This window comes from Hakea prostrata, chromosome 5 (assembly GCF_041222555.1).
Source record: "Hakea prostrata isolate BN-2017 chromosome 5, UWA_Hpros_2, whole genome shotgun sequence".
Classification (NCBI taxonomy): domain Eukaryota; kingdom Viridiplantae; phylum Streptophyta; class Magnoliopsida; order Proteales; family Proteaceae; genus Hakea; species Hakea prostrata.
The window spans coordinates 34,056,530-34,074,953 of NC_142604.1; the positions used below are offsets into that span (position 1 = coordinate 34,056,530).

General features: G+C 35.8%; 1 protein-coding gene across 1 annotated transcript; it reads left to right on the top strand.

Annotated features, from left to right (window-relative positions):
• Positions 1–12,526: 12,526 nt before the first annotated feature.
• LOC149015854 (NAC domain-containing protein 92-like) lies at positions 12,527–15,754 on the top strand. Its single transcript, XM_089156371.1, has 4 exons — positions 12,527–12,729; positions 13,129–13,370; positions 13,943–14,214; positions 14,973–15,754. Exons 2-4 carry the CDS (start codon positions 13,202–13,204, stop codon positions 15,480–15,482), a joined length of 951 nt encoding a protein of 316 aa, XP_089012497.1. The 5' UTR covers positions 12,527–12,729; positions 13,129–13,201; the 3' UTR covers positions 15,483–15,754.
• The last annotated feature ends 2,670 nt before the right edge of the window (positions 15,755–18,424 follow it).

Genomic DNA, 18,424 nt, shown 5'->3' on the forward strand with positions numbered 1-18,424 from the left:
CCTTTGAATATGGAGTTCCTCATTTTGGAGCAAAAATTGGAAAACCATAGCTGTTACTTGTCTTAATTCAAACATTATAAGGACCGTCTTGAACCTTTCTTGCTTCCCTCTTCCAACCACTTAAATTTTATATTTCTGTGATCTGCATCATTATTGATTTTGGGTTAATCAAGGCCCTAGAGCAATACAAAGACATAATTTCAATTCATTCTCAAGCATAATTTTATATTTTGAAGTGCTTGACAAGTAGCCTAACAGACTTGGCTATTTATATGGTTCAACCTTTCATTATTTCTAGATAGTCATCTGATGGAACCTTTACAACTGCTTCGTCGTTAATGTCGACAAAATGTTCTATGAAACAACCTCGAAAAGAGACTAGTAGGAAAGTATATCAAGCACGCAATCTTTTGGATTGTCGATCACGCAATTGAATTTGAGAAACTATTATTAGAACCCCCTATCCTGAATAAGTACCACACAAGCTTTCTTATCACACATTATATATTTGAAAAAAAAAGGTTTTATTTTCTAATAACGGGTTGATTGTGAACTAGGGTTTCTTCCTTTAATTTCTTGATCATACAGTTAACTATAAATTTAATAATTTTCTGATGACCACTTCCAGTGTAGTTGAAGCATTCCAGTATTATTGTAGAAGAAATCTACTTAGTACTTCTCCAAGACATTTACTATGTTTCTAGATTACAAATATAAAAGCTTTTTATCAACTATTATTGGTTTAAGAATTTATTGAGAAACATGTATAACTATGTTGACTACACAAATCCATCATTAATACTATCTATATTACTTATTCTTGAAATTACAACGAAAATGATTTAAGCTTTCTTAGAACATTGATTGCTTGCTTCGATTCCGTTAGTTTCTCGATTGAGTAACGAATTCACAGTACGAAGTACATAATAACACTTTTTTTGGAATATCATTTTCCATGTAGTTAAAGCATTTACAAGCTTGAAGAAGAAATCTATACTAAGTCATTAAAAAAACTAAACTATCAAATATTACTGAATCAACATCTATATTGAACTCTTGATAGCTTTAGTGACAAAGATAGACCATATTTAATTTGGAGAGAAAAATCAGTGGGTAGTGTTAGGTTCCTTAGCTCCAAGGAACAGGTAGATATGATAAAGACCAATTTAATTTCATAATTTGAAGTGTCTCTTAAGTAATTAAAAGATTATGTGTGACTAGTGCAGTCAATGATCCACACGTGGGAAGTCTTAATAACCACTGAAGAAATGTTTTTAATAACCCTTGAATATTGACAAAATCACAGCTAAAAAGACTAACAGGAAAGGACAATTTGATATAAGATATCATTTTTTGCAATTCAATCTCATCGTTAAGCTGACTCTTCCGAAAACAAAACAAAACAACTTTCAAACACATAATGTGAACGTAGTTGATGCAATGCATGAACCCAATCTAAAAACTTAGGGTTTTAGGGACTGTAAATGTTGTTAAGCACCAACATGCAGTTTATCATTTTAATCAAACATGTTTCTCTGATATCAAATTCTTTTTCCTAGTAAGACATATCATCCAGGTCAAGAGTTGGAACTTTGTAACTAAACATATATTCAGAAGCACATTTAATCAAATTAGGGTTATAGGAACTCGCTACTTGACACTCTCATATCGTACTTCTTTTTCCTAGTAAAGCATATAAATTTAGGGTCCAAGACCATGAAACTTTTGTTTGTGTGGTGTGAGAGAGATGTTGATGTAATATCAATTAGAAGTACTAGGCTAGGCTAAGAACTTTATAACTCAATTATGCTTCACTAGGGTTACCAAAGACTGAAAGAAGAAATAAAATTAAGATAGATGTTCATGGCTAGATAAATAAAAAGGACTAAAAATTAAATCAATTAGGATGATAAATGATTTATTTATGGGAATCCATTCTCATTTTGTTCTACACATGCCAAAATTACCAAATGTTTAATAATCAAACACATCCAGTGGCAAGAAAATGAGATATTGAGTCAGGACTCCTTCAAAGACATCTTTTGGTTCGTGTGGGGAGTCGAATGTCTCTAAAAATGGATGGTAACATGAAGAGAACAATCACATTGAGCCTAGTTAAATTGTTTGGAGTGTATACATATGGTCTTAGATCTCAAAATTGGAGAAATTGGTGTTCTATATGTGTCCATCAAACGTAGCTTGGGTCATTTGAAGCTGGTTTTCTTCCTATTGTAATTATAAATATTTCAAACTTAATTTGATATGTTCTTAGTCATATAAATTTTGAGCATACAGTGTCAATCTTAACATGATAATCACAATTGGGTTTAGTCGAACATCCATATCACATCATCATTGCATTTGATCTATTCATATAATCATAATCAGGATTAATTACAAATGTAAGTACACACATTTGTGCATATAACAAAGAATTTTAATCTAATGATTCTACATGTATCATTAGCAATTGCAGATATTGTATAGGCACTGCACCCAAAACAAAAATTGGGATAGGCATGCACCACCTTGACCATAATTATGGGAGGGCATTGTCACTACAAAAACAATCATTTTGAAGCATCCAAGACATTTGTGCTTGGACCAGTGGTGTTCTATCATCCTATTCTTCTTTATCTATTATAAAATGTAAAATGTGGACTCAAATCCTCCATAGTTAAAGAGTCATATGACATAAAGATCCCCGGTTATGTTAGGATCACCTATCAGGAATGTACTTCTTTTACATTTCTACACTACATATTTAGAAGGGGGAACATCTTGTCACTGCTTTGAAATGGAGCTTCTTCGTTATCTTGGTTGTCGAAGTGGGTTCGACGCTAAGCCGGAGTTTATTAGATACGATGCCTATCCTTCTATTCTTCTCCGTATGGGACCTTTTCTCTATACAGTAAAAAAAATATGAAAGGAGCACAATCCTCTATTCCTAAATCTAGAAGATCCAGACTCCTTCCACGGCCCGCCTAAAAAAAACACTTGTAGCTTAAAGAATGCTGGCGCTTCATTTTCTCTCTATTAAAACATTAAGATTTTCTCATGACTAGTCTAATACCTCTTAAAATACAGTCATAATTCATAAGATTGAACTAATAACATATTTTTTTTTAAATAAATAATTTTTTATATATTGGAAATAAAAGTATTACATAATATATCGATTAACAGACTTAAAATTGTCTAAAAAGGTATCTATGGATATTAACAACCAAACAATCCTATTCTATTAGAACACCTTCTCTTTCTTGAATGTTTTCAAAAGAAGTAAAGCAGAAAGAGAGCGAGAGAGAGAGAGAGGCACCCCCAAACTCAAATCAATCGTTATTTTATCTCCGGTGGTTTGCCAATCAGAGAACCCTTTTCCTTTACTTGTGAAATTCCTGTGTCTCTACTTCCAGGAAGGAAGGCGAAGTTAGGGCAAACGTAATCCGAGTACCAATGCTGCACTGATTCTGATGACATGCCTTTTCGTGTTTACGTGTGGGTCCCATCAAATTTCAACACTAGATCCTGTAGTTGTGATTATGGGTCCCACAGTCATCTGTCGTGTTCTGTGGGTTTTCCTGGTGTTTTGGTCTCAAGTCTGAATCTAAAGGGACTGTGATTACGTGAGGGTTTTGAAAGACTCACCACTTAATTTGTCTCATCTGCATGGGGCAGGTCATAGTTGATATTGAAATTGAAACTGAAAATTTACGTAAATGACCATCATATTTCTCTTCTATAGAAAATATGAAATGACAAAAAAGACCTTCAATCAATGATGATGATTTTGGCTTAATTCTTATCCTTCACTTTTTACTTCCTTTTTGCAATTGGGTGTTTGACTAGTTTCCTTCCAAATGGAGTGTTTGACTAATTTTAGTAGTTTACCAGATATGTTTTGAGACTTGGTTTTGTCATAGGTTTGAATTTTTTTTTCCATCAATAACATTAGATTATATATTAAAATGAGTGTTTTTCGATCATGGTTTAAGTGCACATTATTAGGTCTAAGTATCAAGTATCAGTCACATTCAAAATTGGCATAACAAGTATATGGTATTGATTCAAATGAATCATATCTCACATATAATTCCATATAATGCGCGAGGGTCTCACTTTTCAAAACAGACATTGTGACACATAACACATGATTTAAGAAATTCAGACACAAAGTTTACTTCGAATTGACCAAGTTTTCAAATTTAGGAGTCAAAATACATAATATTTAGTTATCTTTGAATTCTAGCTTTACCTGATGCAAATCTTCTTAATGTGTCAAACCTGGACTAAGAGATCATATTTTACAAGCCATCGGGAAAGTGGTATAAGGAAAGCCGCACAATGTGAACATGTTAGAATACATTTGGTGTAAAAAAACAAAATGCAACCATTAATTCTGCACCTACACTTGGTGATTCTAGGGGTGTAAATGGATAATTGAAATCCGCTTTCGAATTCGCATCTGCAACAGCATTCTTTTAGGGATATTCGAATCCGTCCGATTACTAATAGGATGCGGATATGGTATACCCCTTTTTTACCGATTATTATTCGTCCAATAAAATTATCCGATTAAGTTACTTATTTAAATTTTTTTTATTTTATAGTTTTTTTATCTATGATATGTGACTTTTTTCTAGATTTTCTATTAAAATAGCTACTAAAGTTGCTAAATTTTAAATTTCAAACATAGTCCTCACAGATAAAATGGTAAAGATGTAAACAGGTAGTCGAAAACTTGTATTCATTCTCATTTAGAAGAATCTACTTAAGAAAACAACTATCCGACTATCATCCGAATACGACAAAATCCGTCCGAAAACCGATAGGATATTATCTGAATCCGTCCGAATATAATAGGATGCGGATATGGTATTACCACTATCCAACCGAATATAATATGGTTTTAATTTTCTTTTTCTTTTTTTTTTTTCTTTTTTCTTTTTTCACTAAAAGGTCATCTGTGTAGGAAAAAACGAAAAAATTTCAATCACACACTATATATACCATGTAAGGGAATCATAGTCACTTAACTTGTAATATCAGTTGCACCCAATATACCCAAACCTCACCGGAACCCTGTAGAACAAAACGGCACAAACACGCTACAATAGCAAAAGAAATTTTGAAATAATCTCAAAACCGAAATTTTGGCCTTTATCTAGACGCAGCCCACCTAAATTCCTCCAACATTGGTGTTGGCTAGGTTGCATTTATTCTTGAATTTCTCTGCTAGCTACTAATTTCGCCAGGTAATCTGCCAAAGGGCAGTCTCCCTGTGTAGTGTGTTATTTTCCACTCCATGGGCTGAATATATTTTAGATTCCTTGGAATGGTTCCTGAATCCACCATGGAAAATTATTGTGTTTAAGAGGCACTGCGGGCGTGGCAAAATGACATTCAATCCACACCTTGTAAAACTGAAGTTGCTTTGCCCACTCCATTCCAGAGACGAAAAGCTTTCATTTCAGCTTCAAAATTGGTCCTTACACCGACATAAATATGGAAGGAACTAGAGCCCTGGCATTTTCCTCACGAAAAACACCTTCTGTACTAATGTGTCATGGGTTTCCAAATTGAGCATCCACCAATGTTTAAGTTAACTCATCGTGTTAAGGGTGCAACCCAAAAAATTCCTTGAGGCGTAGCCTTCATCACCTCCACTGCAATCCCTACTCTTGTAGGCTCTGAATTCATTCTCCTTCCTTCCACTTTGTAGACATGCTGTCCAATATCAAAGAAAACACTATAGGGCACCCACCCCGTTGCACAAACTGTCCCATCACATCTATGTCGATTTCGGAGTTGCCAAAGGAGAAAAACACATAAAAAAACATCCTGAAATCCAGGCACCACCCAAGGTGAAATCCTTCCCTTGCTAACACCACCAAGCGAGAGGCAAATATAAACCAACTTGATACAGCAAATGGGAAAGGAAATAAAATATGAAATATATCCTCTGTCGACTTCAAACATAGGCACATCTAGACGCCAGAGCCACACGTCTCCGCTGGGTTTGACCATCTACTTGGAAGTTTTCCATGGATCAAACACGAGCAAAGATTTTCTGCCTAGGTAACATCTTTGCTTTCCATATTAAAATCGCCCAATCCACTTGGCAGCCCCTTCTTCTACACAAGTTCCAAGCTGACTTTATAGAGAAATCACCAAGAGTACTTTCCCTCCAATAGCACATATCCTGCTGATTTGGAACAGGTATTGGTGTCGAATGTATCAGGTAGAAGACTTCCTTTAGACCCATTGAATTCACTCTAGGAGTTACCCAGTGACCATCAATGATGCAATCAGCCACAGTCAAGAGATGAGTGCGGGGTGTAAATGGATAACCGAAATTTGCTCTCGAATTTAAATCCGCATCTATTTAGTGGTATCCGAACCGGTCAATTACTAATAGGATGCAGATATGGTATATCCCTTTTTTACTGATTATCATCCGTCCGATAAAATTATCCAATTAAGTTACTTATTTGGATTTATTTTTCATGACCGCGGCACGGACGCGGGAAAAAGAGGGGGGAGAGGCTGGGGGCAGTTCGGCCCCACAAATCACGTTTTAGGGAAAAAAGGGGACCTCGGGTATTATAAATTTTTACTTGAGATATGTGACTATTTTTATAGACTTTCTACTAAACTAACCAGCAAAGTTGCTGAATTTTTAAATTTCAAACCTAGCCTCACAAATAAATTGGTAAAGATGTCAACAGGTAGTTGAAAACTTATATTCAATCTATATACATGCCCGTTTAAAAGAATCTACTTAAGAAAATAATTATCCGATTATCATCAGAATCCAATTGAATCTGTCCGAAAACCTATAGGATATTATCCTAATTCGTCCGAATATAATAGGTATTACCACTATCCGATCCGAATCCTATTTGTTTACACCCCTACCCATAGATGCCTCCAAACTTGCATAACCAACGACTGAAAACGTCCCAACCATTGGTCATTCTACAAATTAACCTTCTTCCCATTGCCAAATAAACCATTGCTAATTCTCCCGTACCAATTTCCATATTTTTCTAAGTACACTTATGAGAGAAGAATGCTGAATATTTTGTTTTAAATTGCCAGTGAGTCCACCAATCTTCCTCTCAAGAATTGTTCCCTGGCCTTCTTTGGGTTTTATCATCCAAGCCAACTTACAAAGACATGCAAAATTAACATCATGAGGTCAACAGATCCTTAAGCCACCCTCAAATTTTTGTAAACATATTGTGTCCCACTTCACTATGATCTTCTTAACCGAGTTAATATTCTTGTCTAGATAAAATTTTGCATCCAAGTCTTCACTTGTTTAATGATGCTTCCTGGCCACCAATAGACTGAAAAAGTATGAATCAAAATGCTCAAAATCACAGATTGCACAAGCTCCACTCTACTTGCTTGGGATAATAGTTTTTCTTTCCACCTTTGCAAGTGTGATTTAATTTTGTTATGAATGGTAGCAACCTCACCCTGAAAAATGCCTTTAGAAACATTACACCAAGACATTGAGTAGAGAAATGTGATACATGCATCCCCAAAATTCTAGTCACCTTGTGTTTTTGAAGAGAAGCAATTTTTCGAACGAACAACTTAGGTTTATCCTAAGCAATATATGGGCTTAAATTAATTATTGGGGTCTCAACACATCGGGCCGATGCACTGCCATTAGGTTTGAGATGGGCCAAACTGGTCCATTGTGGAAGTGGACTAGGGTTTTAGATTGCTATTATAAATAGCTATGATGGGGTCCCTCCAATCTCTCAAGTTCTTTTGTGCTCTTCTCTCTCCACAAGAAAGAGGTACGGTAGAAAAACGAGGAGATTGAAGAAGGCTTCGTCACTTTGCAGATTAGGCATTCAAGGTTTGCATCAATCTTCTTCAATATACGTCTGGTGTAAGGTATGTCCAATACTTTCTAAATTTAATATCGTATTCTAGTTCTTGCATGATTTTATTATTGATTAGGGTTTTGAGGAAAACCCTAGAAGTTCCAACAATTGGCATCAGAGCCTTTCTTGCAAAACTAGAATCTATTGTTCATTTTAATCATATTTTTTTATAGATCATATAATGGTTTAAAGGGATTTTTTTTATTATTTTTTTTTTTTTTTAGAAAAGAGATATCCAATTATGTTATTTGATTTTTTATTGGACCCAATGGGAGGATCCAGGGTTTAATTGAAACCCTAGATTATGTTGATTTGATTGGATCCAATGGGAGGATCCTAAATTATGTTGATTTAATTTTGGATTAGATCAACTGGGAGGATCCAGAGTTTAATTGAAACCCTAAATTATGTTGATTTGATTTTGGATTGGATCCAATGGGAGGATTTAGAGTTTAATTAAAACCCTAAATCATTATGGAACTAGATTCTGTTAATTTGATTTTATTTTTGGAATCCAAAAATAAAAGGGTCATAATAATATAGCTTTTGTTGAGAGAGGGCAAGAGACGTAATAAAAAAATAAAAAATAAAAAATAAAAAGTTTTTTGAAGCTCGGGCGCCACTGCTGATGGCCGCGGCACAGACTTGAACGCAAGCGTGGCGTCGCGCTTGGGCGCCTGTCGCCGCCCTTTCGCCAGACGGACGTTGCCTTGCTGAGCGGCCAGTGGCCAAAGACGCGGCAGAAAGGTTTTTTTTAACCAAAAAAAAAATGGAGAAAAAGAAGGAAGGAAAGAAAAGAAAGATTTAATTTTGTATTAACCAGTTGTTGGTTGTGCTTTATATTAATATATTGTGAATATTTTGTTTTTTGACTACAAATTTTGGATGGAGATAATAAGAGGAGGAATGTAATCCACCAAAGTGGCATCTTCTCCATCTTCTTATTGTCTACCATAGTAGTCAAAGTTTGGTGACATTTGCCCAAAAGTGATGTTATCTAAATAACATTGATATTTGCACTCAAGTGGGAATGAATAATAATTTAAGAAATTTTATTAACCCAAATGTAATGAGATTTTCGAAAGTTATTGTTGCATTCAAATTTTTTTTTAAATGTGGTTAATACATTATGGTGTTTTGGGAAGCATAATTTAGAAGTTCTTTATCACCCAAAGGTGAAAGGAATTTTTGAAAGTTATTGTTGTCCCGCGGTATTTGCAAGTTACATGTGAGACCTTGTATATTCTAACCCAAAGGTTGAAATATTACTTGGTCGGTTCTTGTTGGCTAAGGTTTACACTTTTAGCATATCTGGTATGGTGTGATTTTCATAAGTTTCTTATCACCCAAAGGTGAAGGAATTTTAGAAAGTCATTGCTATTTTGCAGTATTTGCAAGATTACATGTGAGGCCTTCTATATTTTAAACCAAAGGTTGAAATATCACTTGGTCGGCTCATGTTGGCTAAAATTTTTGTTTTTAGCACGTTTGGTATGGTATGATTCTCATACATGTATATTTGAGAGTGACGTGTGATTTTCATAATATGATCATGATATACTTGTTTGAATGTCTGCTCTCACTTATGTTGATTTTTGAACTTTTGTTCTCCTCTTAAGATGTTTGCTCAGACTAATGCTTTGGCTTCCATCCCTACTCTTTCTAGGGAAAACTATAAAAGATGGGTAGATGAAATAAATGCTACACTTGGATTACTTGATTTTGATGTGGTTCTTAAAGAGCCAAAGTCCGCTGATCTTTCCACTGATCTTTCCGCTGCAAATACACACGAGGAGAAGCTGAAGCATAAAGAGTGTGTGACAACCAACAAGAAAAGTTTAATTATAATGAAAAAGTCCATCCCTGAATCCATGCATGCAAGTGTAGAGACGAAGGACACTGCAGTAGAATATCTTGCAGAGATAAAAGCAGTGTTTGAGTTATCACAAAAGGGGGAGAAAAGAGAACTGATGTCCAAGCTGACTTCATCTACATTTGATGGTATGGGAAGTGTTAGAGAATATCTTCTGGAGATGTCTTCTATTGCAAATAAATTAAAAGATCTTGGGACAACGATCGGTGATGAATTTCTAGTTCATCTTGCTATCAAATCTCTTCCAGAGTCATATGCTACCCTTAGAACTTCACTCAATGCACAGACAAAGGAAAAGACCATGAAAGACCTTATTTCCATATGTTCTCAAGAAGAAAGCGACAAAAAAATGATAAGAATCGAAACTATGAATCTGATTGAACACAACAAGGCATTTGCTAGTGGGTCTCATAAGAACAAACAATTTTCTTCCAAGAAAAACAAATATCATCCATATAACAAGAAAAAGAAGAACCATGATGATATTACGTGTTACTGGTGTGATTAAAAGGGACATTTTAAGAGAGGCTGTAATGCATGTAAATCTTGGCTTGAGAAGAAAGACTCTAAGGATGGGAAGAAATAGTAATTAGGGGATGAAACATTTTTCCCTTAGTAATCCTTAATTTTTTATGATTGAACTTTGCACTCACATCACTGTTATTTGGTAGTTTGATTGATCTTATGGTCTGTTCTTGATTAAATTTATGCTTGTTTAGTGGGAGAACTCAGTGGGAGTTAATGACTTGATATTGACGATATATATGATGAAGGAATTATTTTCTTATGGATGTTTTGATGCATGCATGAATTTAATTGTGCTTCACTGTTGTAATGTTTTGGAAATGGTAATTTTACTATTGTCCAAATGTAGCTTTAGTCATAATTGACGGATTGACTATTGATCATGGCCTTGGGCCTAAATGTGTGTTGGCCTTGAATGTGACGGTATTCAAGGTAACACATGAATATGACGATATTCAAGGGTATGATGAAGGATCAACAAGGAATAATGTTGTTTATGTGATCACAATTGTTGAATATTCCTTGTTCATCATTTCGGTTTAGTTAGTAAGTAAACTTTTATTCTGACTGATAGAAAGAAATATGTCGTATGATGAGACATATATTCTACTATTGTCCGACATTAGTGAACTTGTTAACTAGATCAAAGATTAATGGCAGATTTTTGTGATTGAGATTCCATGGCCACATTAATTGTAACAGAGTAATTAATCTAGCCCAAGTGGGAGATTGTTAGGTTTATCCTAGGCAATATATGGGCTTGGATTAATTACTTGGGTTAATAATTGATGGGGGTCTCAACACATCGGGCCGATGCACTGCCATTAGGTTTGAGATGAGCCAAATCAGTCCATTGTGGAAGTGGACTAGGGTTTTGGATTGCTATTATAAATAGCTATGATGGAGTCCCTCCAATCTCTCAAGTTCTTTGTTCTCTTCTCTCTCCACAAGAAGGAGGTACGGTAGAAAGACGAGGAGATTGGAGAAGGCTTCGTCACTTTGCAGATTTGGCATTCAAGGTTTGCATTAATCTTCTTTAATATACGTCTGGTGTAAGGTATGTCCAATACTTTCTAAATTTAATATCGTATTCTAGTTCTTGCATGGTTTTATTATTGATTAGGGTTTTGAGGAAAACCCTAGAGGTTAAAAAAAATTTTGTTTTTCTAAAAAAAATTTTTTTCCAAAAATTTTTTTTTTTTTTTTTAAAAAAAAAAAAAAAAAAAAAAAAAAAAAAAAAAAAAATAATTTTCAAAAATAAAAATATCATCAAAATATAGTAGTAAGTGTGCAGGGACTTCTAGATTTCTAGATCTTGGTAAAGATTTCCTCCTGAAATTAACGAAGTCCCTCACCCCCCTTCCCCCCCCCCCCCCAATAGCACCTCTTCCGCTATTAAAAACAACAAAGGAGATATTGGGTCGCCTTGCCTCAACCCCCATTCAACCTCGTAGAATCCTATTGGTGCCCATTGAAAAGAATAGAAATTCTAGATGACAAGTTTGAATGGTCCAACCGAACCAGCCGGTCAATCTCTGCTATCTTATTAGTGACCAGACCACCTAGATTGAGTAACGATCACGAAATTGTGAATAAATAATATGCATGAACGAAGATTTACGAATCCTAACATGGTGCAGTTAATAAATTCACTGCTTGGTGAAAGAGAACTTTCTTTCTCATTTACTTAACTAAGAAACACACATTTCTTTGGGCAAAACTTGTGACTCAATGATAATCAACTTTTGATCAATAAAAAATAGAATTAATAATCTTAAGGGGTTGGCTAAGTTGGCAAAGATCATTACCTAATAATATGAGATTAAGAGTTCGAATCTCCTTAGAACCATGAGCATAGTCTTGTTGTATATCTAGATAATTATAGAAAGCTATCCACTGAAGATGTAGTTGAGGAGTGCATAAATTAACCCAGACGAACCTCAGTTTCTTTAATAAAAAAAAAAAATTATATAAAAAAAATTAACACAAAATTGTGTGTACCATGTGGTCCAAACTTGCGAAATCATTCATCATCAAAGAATCAAGACAAGGTTATTCTGGTCATCCAAGTACATTAATATAGGTATTATTCATCGTGAGGAGAAGGTCAATTTTGTAAACCCAAAGCTTTCCATAAATTCCTAGACGTGGATGGAACCTTGTCTTCTACCATTGAAAGAAAAAAAAAAAAGGGAATCTTACCATTGAAGACCCTTGGCCGGTAAAGGCTTCATTTACAAACTCCCAACTCATCAGATTAAAAGCTTAATTTCAAACTTCTCGGCTGTGGTGTATTGTATAGGGGAGAATTTTCACTCCTTTCTTCTCCTTGCTCATCTCAGTGAATCCAATTGTTGGAAACCTCAGAAGTTCTTAGCTTGATCTGATGCCATTACCTAGTTGAAGTTCTAGAATTCAAGAATTCTCGTATGTTTCTTACGTTGATTCACTCGAGTGATCTTTTTAACTAATATGTCAGCTCATGGTTTGAGCAAATCTAGGGCTTTTCTAAGATGATTTTCATCTGGGTTTCCTTCCACACGCTGATATATCTTATTGCTGCTTTGTGTTCATGCTTAGATACAGTAGATGAACCATGTTATATAAGAAAGCTATCAACTGATCTTTGTAACTCATATGTCAGCTCATGGCTTGAGCAATTTTAGGGCTTTTCTAAGATGATTTTCATCTGATCTTATTGCTGCTTGTCTTTATGTTTAGAGATAGTAGATGAACCATGTTATATAATTAAGCTATCAAAATTTATTCGAAGTGGTTAATGGGTTTTTGTTAGAAGTTAATGATTTTATTGTCTGTGTTGTGCAGAAGCTTAGAGACGAGAGTGTAAAGCTTGAAATAGAGAAGCACCTTCGTCATAGATACAGGCAAGAGTAGAGATATGGGTGAAGTGAATAAGGAGGAGAAGTTGCCACCTGGTTTTAGGTTCCACCCAACAGATGAAGAACTGGTTACCTATTATCTTATCAATAAAATCTCTGATGCAAGTTTCACTGGAAAAGCAATAGCAGAAGCTGATCTTAACAAATGCGAACCTTGGGATCTTCCAGGTAGTAGTAGTTCTAATCTTAATCTTCCATTACTTGGTACCCTATTCTTGTTTCTATTCTCTCTTTAAGCTTCTGTTTCTTTTCTAGGTTCTTTAGTTTGAGTGCTTTTGTGCTTAATCTCTTGGATTTAGCAGAGTTCCCCCAAAAAATTTCTTGTGCACTTGTTTCACAATATCCTCTAAAGTTGGATACTAAGCTTCACAAGGAACTGTTCTAAAATGAAGAATTGGATAAGATAGAAGAAAGGAAAATATGTTCATCTTCTAAGGCATTCCATTACTCGATCTTCAAGAAAAATCTTTCTAGCATCTCACGTTTCCTTTGGCTTCTAACTTACGGGCATGTCTAAAGCCATGAGATTTTAATCTTGCTCGCTTGTACTATACTTCAAATGAATTGAAAAGCATACGTTTTGTTTTTGGTTGGATTTCTAATTAACCTAAAAAGACCTGTAACCATGCAAATTCACTACTTTTTTTTCTCAACAACCTTACGGCTAAATGAATAATTTTGTACTAAGCACGTTAAATTTCCTATCTATGTTGATTATCTATTATCTTGGCTTCCTGCAGGGAAGGCGAAAATGGGAGAGAAAGAGTGGTATTTTTTCAGCCTTCGAGATCGAAAATACCCGACCGGGGTACGAACAAACCGTGCTACGAATACTGGTTACTGGAAGACAACAGGGAAGGACAAGGAGATCTTTAATAGTGTAACCTCAGAGTTGGTTGGAATGAAGAAAACATTGGTTTTCTATCGAGGAAGAGCTCCCAGAGGAGAGAAAACCAACTGGGTCATGCATGAATACCGGCTTCACTCCAAGACAACCTTCAGAAGTACTAAGGTATAGCCTTAACATGCCTTCCTCACCTTAGTTTCAGATCCTTCATCATTACCCATAATTTCTGATATCTGAGTTTAGATTCTACAAAATGATCTCTAAGTTTGAACCATTATAGGAGTGGGAGAAAAACAAACCAAGGTCTCTAGGTCAGGTTTGTTTAGCAGATCTTCTAAGATAGCTTAAATCATGAAGAATTGCAAGGAAACCGAAGGATCTGAAAGTTTAAAGCCGATGACCTATGGGGTGGAATTGCAAAACCATGCCCTATCATCCACGAATGAAGAGCCTGCAGATCCTCTTCATTCGGGCAAAGCGTCCGTGCCCTATTCTGGCTGCTGGATATCCTGCCCATAGTACCACGCAACGACTCGGCTACAGGCAGATGTCCTGCGGCCGGACGCATGGACACACTCCCTCCCCGAACGCAAAGGATTTGATCCGAATGAAGACCTCTCCAGCAAAGACTGGCAATTAAGAGTGTGGATCCTCTATCCAAATAAAGAGGAAATTTTCAACCATCATGGTTGGATTTTTGTTGGGTGTCCAATCTCAAAGCAAGATCTTGTTTTAGTAAATTAACTAAAATATCACTTAACACTACCATTACTCGAGAAAGAAAATCTTGCTTTGAGATTAGATGTGTATAAGAATTCAACTATGTAAATTTGAAAAAAAATTCTTCATATGGTAGATTACGCTGTGAAATTAGAATGCTTCAGGAATGTTAAAAATCACTGATTTATTTTTTTGTTCCGCAGGATGAATGGGTTGTTTGCCGAGTCTTTCAGAAGAGTGCTGGGGTGAAAAAGTTCCCTTCCAACCCAACAAGAAATAATCCATATAACCTTGAAATCGGTCCAAGTGTCATGCCACAATTCATGCCAACCGACACGTATCATTTCCCCATTGGAAGAAACTACATGGGTAACCCTGAACTAGCAGAGCTTGCAAGGGTATTAAGAGTCTCAAATGCTGCAACCCTTCCTGTTCAGTCTCATCAGTTGAACTACCCAGGGTGTTTTACGATCTCTGGTTTAAATCTGAACCTTGGAGGACCAACACAACAGCCTATGTTCAGAGCAATGCCACCACCACCATCCATGAACCAACCACCTTTAACCACTGAAGCATCTTCATCCATGTTGGCTAATGGCATGCTTCCCAATGATCACACTGCCTTCAGTCAAGAAATTCCAGCAGCTGGGCATGGTAGGTTTCAACATGTGGATCAGTGTGTGGATCTAGAGAACTACTGGCCTTCATACTAAGGAAAGCACACTTGATGGAGAACAAGGGAACTCTGTCGAAGTAGTATAGTTCTGGGTAATCGTAGGTTTTCTGATTCCTCTCTTTCACTTTTTCTGGTTTTGTTGTTATTTTAAGAGGGTATGAAATACCTCCTTCAAGGATTCTCTGGTAGAAATTCTGGAGAGGGATAGGAACGAAGGGATAAATGGTTGGATCCTTAACTCTCGAAAATTCACGTAGCATAAAAATTATTGTACCAGCATAATATTTACTTCAGCTTTTACATTTTTTTCTCCTGGGTAGGTCAAAGCTCGCCCTGATTTCTAACTCAGTAAATTGATTCAGGGATTCTATTCAGTAGAATTCAGATTTCTATTTGGATTAATGCTTTGATCGGTTCCTGTATAGGTTGCATTATTGTTATGTTATCTCAGTCAGTTTTCTATTTGGGTGAACCCTTAGTACATTAAGAAGAGAAGACCCATACAGAGAGAACCCTTAGGGAAATCAGGTCCTCCCTGAAACAAGAACAAAATACTTAAGAATGAGATCAAAATTTGGGAGAACATACAAGAGAAGTAGCTCAGTTTGCGCATATTCCTTTCCCATTAAATGTGATAAACTGAAGCACAATAGCCAAATGACAAACTTCTCCTGAACTAATTGACCGAACATCCATTATAATCCAATTCCATGCACATTTGAGAGCATTAAGAAGGGAGGGATAATGATATATTACAGTTTTGGATATTTTAAATCTCCCTTTCTTCATCTAAACTAGCAGACTTTCAAATAGGTTGTTTCTTTCCATCTCCCCACCACATTGCTTTGTTTTTCTCACCCATTAATTAATTTCATAATTCGTATTGGAACATCTCTTCCTCTCGCTGCTACACCCAATCAAACCGTTGGAACCTCGAAATCTTGAGACACTTTATCATTAGAGGATTAAGCAATGACATCTTGAGATGGAAGTTCCTCATAACTGATGCACATGGGGTAACTCAGAGTCCCAGACTCGGAATGGGATGAAATTAGTCACGTTTATCCGAAACAAGCTCGTGAGAAAGACTTAGTATGTTGTAGTGATCCTTGTCATTTCTTCATGTTCCAGGATCATTTTGAGGTATTTGGACATTCTTTTGTTTTTAATGGCATTTTTATAATTTTATGTTTTTTCCATTTTAGGGTTTCTTGGCACAATGAAATTGTGTTTTATGCGTTTTTGAAGGCAACTGAATGTTGTTGTTCTCAAAAACATTTTTAAGGGAGAGAGTTCTCCATTATCAATATCTTCCTCTTGGAAGGACTTTGCAGTTGTCTTCATATTTTGCTCTAAGTTTGGTTCCATGTTCACCACGGTGGGCCCCTTCAAATTTGGATGCACCTCATCTTCTAATTGGTAATTGATGAAAGATTCATCACGGTGTTTACCCCCTGAGTCACACTTGGAGTATCAATTACCAAGTCAGAGGTGGGCAAGAAAGTTGAAATAGATATCTGGAATCCTAAATCTTCACGCACCAACACAGTTTGGGAGTGTTGAGAAGTCTTGCACACCTCATCATCTTTATTTGACTCAAATGAACTTTCCGATCTGCCCCTAGATCCATGCACACTTTTGGAGTTTCAACTACAAAGTCAGAGTTTGGCAAGAAAATAGGAGTCTTTCCCGCATCAGAATTCTGGAATTCTAGTTCTTCTAATTATTACAAGATTGACATCACCTGCAAATCAACCAAACTACCAGATGATTTTTTGGGTTGCTGGATTGTATAATAAGACCAGTGCAGGAGTAGCGAACTAGGGAAATCTTTCTTTTTCTTTCTTTTTCTTTCTTTTATTTTCTTCTTCTTCAATTTTTTTTTTTTTCTATTTTCTTTCCTTCCCAAAGGGGGGAACGGGGGTTCAAGGGTTTCACTCCAAAGTCACATCATTGAACTCGTACACAAAACACTAAACTTGTAATACATGAAATCCTACGTAAGGGTTTATATCTCATGAATAGTGCATGGTGAGGGAGACTAAAGTGGGGAATTCTAGATCTGTTAAGAATGTAAAATCTGTTCTTAAAATATTCTATAACCCAAATGATATGATGTGTAGAATCTGAACTCACTAAGTGCAAGGGTCATCACGTTGAGATCCATCGTTGGGGACAATGAGAATGCAAAACCCGAATCTCTGACATCAAACATGGAGGATTTCACCTTGATCATCAAAACAGAAGGGGGGGAAGTTTTCGACATAATATTCGTCGATTAATGTTTGAAGTCGGATCACATACTTCCAGAACATGTCAATCTCAGATCTCCAAACGATAGATGTCACATTTTTTTCTTTCGGTAGAAGATTCATACATGTCAAATTTGAAATCATATTTAATGTAATGCATGCATATCAATAGTGTTTAACTCAAAAGTAGGAAATATTGCACCAGAATCATTATAAGGGTTTTAATCAAGGTTTAAAGTATCCTACGATACCATACGATACTAGCCAATACGTATCCATATTTGACCCAACCGATACGATACATCTCAATACGTCTCTCCATTGAGTTACACTAAAGTACACTAGCTAGAGCAATACAATACTCGATACAAGACAATATGTCTCTTAAAATCACTTGATCGATACAATACTCAATACCGATACTTTAAACCTTGGTTTTAATCACGTAAAATACAGCTCTTTAAATCTAGTTTACAACATAAAAAGAAGGGAAAATTACGTGATTAACTACTTTTAGGGTTTCCCCTTACAAAAATAGCCACTCAATGTTTCACTTTACAAAACTAGCCAAAATAGTGCTTTTTCACCTCTTTGGACATTTTTACTGCTAAAATTGACAATACCGGCATAGGGGTGAAAATGTCCAAAGGGTATGAAACATAAGTTGATACATCAGATCAACCAGTTTAAAAGGCTTCCAACTAGTCCCTATCAACCGGTAATTAAT